Source organism: Glycine soja, chromosome 6, assembly GCF_004193775.1.
Source record: "Glycine soja cultivar W05 chromosome 6, ASM419377v2, whole genome shotgun sequence".
Taxonomy (NCBI): Eukaryota; Viridiplantae; Streptophyta; class Magnoliopsida; order Fabales; family Fabaceae; genus Glycine; species Glycine soja.
This window is the reverse complement of record NC_041007.1, coordinates 47889199-47895906: the sequence shown is the minus strand read 5'-3', so window position 1 is coordinate 47895906 and position 6708 is coordinate 47889199. Positions and strand designations below refer to the sequence as shown.

The window sequence follows — 6708 nt, the reverse complement described above, 5'->3', positions numbered from 1 at the left end:
GTAATTTTTAAATTATCTTAAAATAATTATTTTAAAAATTAATTAACTTATTATAAATAACGTGGTACGATCAAATAATTATGTTTACATTATTATTATATAACCCTTTTTTTTCTAAAAAGAATTTGCCTCTACAAGAATATGGTCACACATAAACAACTAATTTTCAAATTAGCAAAATTAAACACTTGAAAAAGCTCAACTAAAATAGTACTAGTATTTCATCCAACAACACACATCATAATTCCACTTCATATTTTTCAGGAGCAAGATAAATATAGTGTAATAAATAAATAGAGAAATAAATAAACATTACCTCTTGAGCAAGCAACCCTTTTTTTTAAGTTTGAATTTACAAAGACCATAACAAAACCTAAAACCCTTTCTCTCTCACACATTTCCAAACCCCTAAACCCTATTCTCTCCTCAATGGGAAGCAACCAAGCCGCCATTTCCTTCCTCACCAACGTCGCCCGCGCGGCCTTCGGCCTTGGCGCGGCGGCCACCGCCCTCTCCTCCTCCCTCTACACCGTGGACGGCGGGCAGCGCGCCGTCCTCTTCGACCGGTTCCGCGGCATCCTGGACTCCACCGTCGGCGAGGGGACTCACTTCCTGGTCCCATGGGTCCAGAAACCCTACATCTTCGACATCCGCACTCGCCCCCACACATTCTCCTCGGTCTCCGGCACAAAGGATCTTCAAATGGTTAACCTAACCCTCCGCGTCCTCTCCCGCCCCGACACCGAGAAGCTCCCCACCATCGTCCAGAACCTCGGCCTCGAATACGACGAGAAAGTCCTCCCGTCGATCGGCAATGAGGTTCTGAAAGCCGTCGTGGCGCAATTCAACGCCGATCAGCTCCTCACGGACCGCTCACAGGTCTCCGCCCTCGTCCGCGAGAGCTTGATCCGTCGCGCCAGAGACTTCAATATCGTTCTTGATGATGTGGCGATCACTCACCTCTCCTACGGCGGGGAATTCTCCCGCGCCGTGGAGCAGAAGCAGGTGGCGCAGCAGGAGGCCGAGAGGTCCAAGTTTGTTGTGATGAAGGCCGAGCAGGAGCGGAGGGCCGCCATTATTAGGGCCGAGGGTGAGAGTGATGCGGCCAAGCTGATCTCGGACGCCACGGCCTCCGCCGGGATGGGGCTCATCGAGCTCCGGAGGATCGAGGCGTCCAGGGAGGTTGCGGCTACGCTCGCCAAGTCGCCTAATGTTTCGTACTTGCCCGGTGGACAGAACTTGCTCATGGCTCTCGGTCCTTCCCGCTGATCTTTGTGGCCATGGTAATCTAATCTGTTTGTTTCAATTCATGTGATTTATGTTTGAATCTTTTTATTCTAAACGCATGTTGCTAGTAAAACTCAACTAATCGCATTATGTCATTGCACTTTTCGACACTTTTTAAGTTGAGTGATGATTGCAATTTTCTCTTGAACCTTGATAGTGGTCACTGATAGTTTTTTAAAACCTTGATGTTGTGCACAAAATCATTGTGGTCTCTTTTAGTATTGAGTGCAAGGTTTTATAAATTGGTGTGGCCACAACTTCAAGGTTTTTGTGGTCTATAATTTTTGCTCCATAAAACCTTGAAGAAGGTGGTTTTTGGACATGTCCAAATGCCCAAACAACACAGTACACTTCTGCCTAGCTACACTGTGCAAGAAGGGCCTTATTTGGCTGGGGCACCTACAACAAATCATTAAGTGTTCACTCTGTTAAATATCATAGTCCAAATTATTTTTTTAAGTAGCTCTAGACCTTTCAAAATAAATCTACAGCTAAATTGTCTACAGACGTTGTCACACTTTTGCATACACTACCACACCCTGACACCCCTTAATTTTGAACTCAATTTTGTGTCTGTTTTTACTTTTCTAATTTGCAAGTTTAATTAAGTCATTTAAGTGTTTGTTCTGTGAAGTTAATATTCAACCTTTTTTCTTCTGATATAATGCCTAGATGGTTAAGAAATTGATCTGGTATGCATTGGCTAACACTGTTCTCTCATCTCTTTTAAATTGTTTTGGTTATATGTTAAGATATAAACTTCTGGCCATTTCCATTTTAAATTATTGGGATTAATTAGCTGTTACCGTTTTAGGCTAATTTTTCCTCCTTATGCCTCTCCAAATGATAAAAAAAGAGAAAAGGCCATTAAAATTTATAAGCAGTTGTTTCTAGATTTTGATGTCCAACAGAACATGATTCAGTAGTCTTGAATCATAAGTCTTTCACCATTGCTAAGTCCCCTGACACATTTCCCTCTTCATTTCAGGGCTCAATGATGCGGTGTCACGACATGCTTGGATCTTGTCTTTAGTTTTTCTGTTGTTGGAAGTAATTTTCTTGTGCTTTTACTTGTAGACTCTCTCATTTGGAGCATAATTCATAATGATTTTAGGAAGGTAAAAAGTTAGAAATAAATTTGGACCTTCGTTTTTTCATGATTAAAGGGTCTGTTTAGTTGCAGAGTAATAACTATATTCAAAGTATATAAGGTTGAGAGAGGAACTTGAATACTTGATTGTGGTTAATGTTGGTTCTTTGACCTTATCATCAATTTACCCAAAGTATTTCAATACATTCAGTGCCTTTGGTTCTGTCTTGTTTGTCAATTTGGCTATTTTTGCTAGGAAAATCAGACATTGTGAAATCTTGTTTTTGTTGTGAATCAAGCAATATAACTTTAATATGTCCTTGACTCCCCCAAAAAGATTAAAAAATATTCTTCCCTCCCACCCTAAGCTATTGATTTACCTTTTTAATTATAGATCATCTTTTATATAATGAATTAGATACGATCATTAATTGAGTCATTGAATAAGGAGGGTGTGTTTAGAAACCTGTTAAGAGGAGTTGGAGTCGCATTCAGTTTAACTGAACGGAAAAACAATAATGCACAAGATAGTTGAAGTGTCATTAGTTGATGGGTCTGCCCATTAGGAAGGCTTTTTATTTGGGATGTTAGAAAAAAATCCAAGAATTAAGGGTAAATGATCAATTTAGTCCCTATACTTTACACTTGTTGACAATTTTTTTCATGTACTATGAAAATTATTTATTTAGTCCACAAATATCACGACAATTTAATCTAATTGTTAAAATCTTTTCGTCTTTGTTATCGGTCGTAGCCTACGTGATTTAAATTGGTTTACATGGCAAAACAAGTGTATAATATGCATAGACTAAATTGTCATTAAAATTAAAGTGTAAAACACCACAAAAAGTTCTTTCTTAGATGTTTCATTTTCTGAAAGTCAACCCCACCCACTAAACCGTATTTCACTCCTAAGTACTTGTTGCCGTGACACACCATTCATGTCGTTGGTTGTGCTTCCTCCGATGGCCACTTGCAAGAACATGGAGGTTTGTTATGCGACCAGATTACAAGTCATCCCCACCACCCAAGACCCAGAGAAAAGCCACTCCGTGAGTCACTTATGTAATTTTCATAGTACAAATGTATTTTTCATCCTTCTAATTTAACATTTTTTTATCGTTATCCCTGCAAATTACTTTTTTTCTTTTAGTTACAAAATGTGTTTTTCATCCTTCTAATTTAACATATTTAGAAATCAGTGAAGAGGGCCTAATTTGAGAAGATTTTGAGGAATTAATGAAGTTGCACAAACAAAAGTCCCATTATTTTCTTTTGGGATCTTCTAAAAGAGAGTGAGCATCTACGTGGTGCTTGCTGCACTTTTTGGTATTTGGTGATTAGAAAATTATTATTTGTTATCCCTGTATCTTAGAAATTTTCAATTTCTTTTTCCCGTAACTGTTGTTAACTTTGCTCTTCATCTTTAAATTTATTCTTTTTTCACCGGCAGTTTTCAACTTTGCACATTGATGCTTAAAAGGATCTGAATTTAGCATTTCAGATATTACCATGAAAGAGATAGCACTCCTTCAAACTCACGGTTATTGGTTAAAATTTATTCAAAATAAAATCAGGAGAATCTTTAAATGATATAACACCCACAAAATTTGATATTTTCAATAAATTTTAACCAAGAGAAAATACATTTAAAAAGTGGAAAATACTCCTCCATTTAGTGGAATTTTCCAGTAGGAGATATGAACACATTGTGTCTACATCAGTAAATGGGGAGGAGTATTTTCCACCGTATTGAGGTATATTTAGCTAGTTCTGGCCCTCGCAAGTAAAATGTTTTGCACATGCTTCTCTTATTTGGTTGCAAAGAAAACTAAGTAAATTGCCCAACATCATTGCATAACGCGGGGTTCAGGAGTTCTTTGCAATAAAAGTGCCGTTTAAACAGGGCTAATCCATACCCTTCATCACGAAACTGAAATGACAAACATTGATTCAAAACCTGCCTTAAAATTAACATAATATCACAGAAAGATCGAGCTATAGTTGACAAAACTGATAACACACTCCTAAAGTGAACTCAATCTAACTAAAGAATAGCCTGGGACTTGTTAAGGATCACTCCCTCGTACTTCACCTGGAACCACTTCATAGCATCCTCCTTTGTGACTCGGTGCTGAATTCCAACACGGGACTTGCATCTTCGGCGACGTCCAACACGATAGCCAGGTCGCTCCAGAACAACAAAGAAATCCATTCCATAAATACCAGTTGAAGGATCATACCTGAGCAGAGTCAACAGTCAAAGACCAATATGTGTAAATTGAAATCTTCATAATCAAAGAAACCGAAAACATAATTAAACATATACGAGGGGAAATTAACTAAAAATTAGTTGACATAACAAGGGAATGAATCCAAGAGGGGGAAGACTTGATTATGTCATTTAAAGACAGCATGCAATTTGCAAAACCAGTTAATCAGTTAGACACAACATCATGCCTAAAAACTAATTAATAAATCAACCTAACTATAACTAATGCAATTCCTGCTTCCAAAAAATCATCAAGCAATAGAAAACAGATTTATGAACCAGTTAACATTTGGTTCAAGTCAAAACTGAAATGCAGCATAAAGGAGAAGAGATATGTTATGTCATATCCAAAATTTTGAATATGCATTGTGCACACCACAACCCATATCAAATAATCAGCTTCCCTTAAGTCCTAAAATGTTTACCTCAGGCAAAGTAAAAACAACAGCATAAAAATCCAAGGGTTCTTCAACTTACTTGATTCCCAAATCAATATGCTCCTGAATACCAAAGCCGAAGCAACCAGTATCACTGAAGTTCCTTCTGAGAAGTTCATATTCCTTCACCTTCAAACCACTCTCCAAAAGTTGCATTGCCTTGTCACCTCTGACAGTGACATAGCATGCAATCTTCTCATTTCTTCTAATCCCAAAGGAACGAACAGTGTACCTTGCTGTTAAAACCAAGCGGAGGAAAAACATAATTTACCAATCAACAGTGAAAAACAGTCAAATATATCAATAACCATTATTATACACTAGTGGTAAAGCAAGTAGTACTATTTAAAATTCTTCAAACAGAGCAATAGACTATGCTTTCCATCTTCTGGACTTGCATACATGGTTTAAATTAAATTAAGCAGGACGAAAGACATACAATCAAGATATATCAGAAACCTCATTTTCAGGTCTTCCATGAACCTCTGAATCGAGTTTCTGAAGAAAAATTGACATTTAAATGCACTTCTATTAGCCCCACCACTACTGTGATTATAACCACAGAACAGGTCCACACTTAATCATTATAATTAAAAAAAATCAAAACTCAAACTAACACTTCCACCCCTGTTATCAGACCTTTGAATGTTGACAATACAATTAAAAAAACAAAACAAACTCTCCATTAAAAACACTAAAATAAACTACCCTAAACCTTAGGAATTCTTCAAAATCACTTCACCAGCAGCAATCTATATTTTAGGAAAATGATAGAATCACAAAAAATGATCAACAAAACGTTTCAATGAACACAGATTTGAGATCTATGCCCATTACCAGCATCCCTGAATACTACCCATTTAGAAACTTATTGAGAAATAACCTTTGGAAAACACTGGGGTTTGGCCACTAAGTTGTTCCAACACCTGCAAGAAGAGAAACAGAAATTAAAAATTAAAAATTAAAAAAGCAAAGCAATAAGGAGTGAAGTGAACCTTGGAGGCTCTGGTGAGACGATCTCCACTCTCGCCAACAGAGATATTGAGGACGAGCTTCTGCACTTTTATCTCCCTCATTGGGTTCGAAAGTTTCTTCTCTGAAGCCTGAAACCAAGTTCATTCCAATTCATAACAAAAACCATAAATTAAGAAAAATAAAATGTAAAGATAATTAGAATTTTTGAAAAAGAGTTATTTTTTTATTTCGAAAGATGAAGAAAGGAAAGGGAGAAGGGTTTACCATTGATGCAGCGGGCAGAGTGAAGAGAAGAAACGTTAATGAGATAAAACCCTAATCAACCATAGGAGTTTGTGACTATAAAGAGAACAAAACGACGTTGATGGGCTTTTTTTTCACTCACGCTATTGTCATTGGGTCAATGGAAAAGCATTAGGCCTCACTACAAAGGACCCAATAAATGTGCAAAATACTATATCCACTCCTCTTTCCTTCTAAGTACACTTCTCTTATCTTTTATTTAAAAATTTTACTGTCATAATTACTCCCTTGACCAAAATACCCTTACTTTTGTTTGGATTGGGAATTTCAAAATTTCAGGTATTTGAACTATTTTTATTTTAATTTCTTTCACTTTCTAAATATTTTATTTGGATAAATAATTC

At 37.1% G+C, this 6708-nt stretch overlaps 2 protein-coding genes across 2 annotated transcripts; one reads left to right on the top strand and one right to left on the bottom strand.

Moving 5' to 3' along the window:
- The first annotated feature begins 358 nt into the window (after positions 1-358).
- LOC114417410 (prohibitin-3, mitochondrial-like) lies at positions 359-2601 on the top strand. The gene is made up of 2 exons (XM_028382606.1): positions 359-1283; positions 2276-2601. Exon 1 carries the CDS (start codon positions 430-432, stop codon positions 1267-1269), a length of 840 nt encoding a protein of 279 aa, XP_028238407.1. The 5' UTR covers positions 359-429; the 3' UTR covers positions 1270-1283; positions 2276-2601.
- A 1570-nt stretch (positions 2602-4171) lies between these two features.
- On the bottom strand, positions 4172-6465 carry LOC114417411 (60S ribosomal protein L11-like). The gene is made up of 5 exons (XM_028382607.1): positions 6326-6465; positions 6082-6189; positions 5970-6012; positions 5127-5322; positions 4172-4620 (listed from the first exon to the last, which is right to left on the bottom strand). The coding sequence occupies exons 1-5, from the start codon at positions 6326-6328 to the stop codon at positions 4425-4427; spliced, it is 546 nt and encodes a 181-aa protein (XP_028238408.1). The 5' UTR covers positions 6329-6465; the 3' UTR covers positions 4172-4424.
- Positions 6466-6708: the final 243 nt, after the last annotated feature.

Coding starts and splice junctions, on each gene's coding strand:
- LOC114417410 (XM_028382606.1), top strand. CDS start 430: ATGGGAAGCAACCAAGCCGCCATTTCCTTCCTCACCAACGTCGCCCGC.
- LOC114417411 (XM_028382607.1), bottom strand. Junction 6,013..6,081: donor GTCTCACCAGAGCCTCCAAG/GTTCACTTCACT, acceptor CTCTTCTTGCAG/GTGTTGGAACAACTTAGTGG. Junction 4,621..5,126: donor CATATTGATTTGGGAATCAA/GTAAGTTGAAGA, acceptor GACTCTGCTCAG/GTATGATCCTTCAACTGGTA.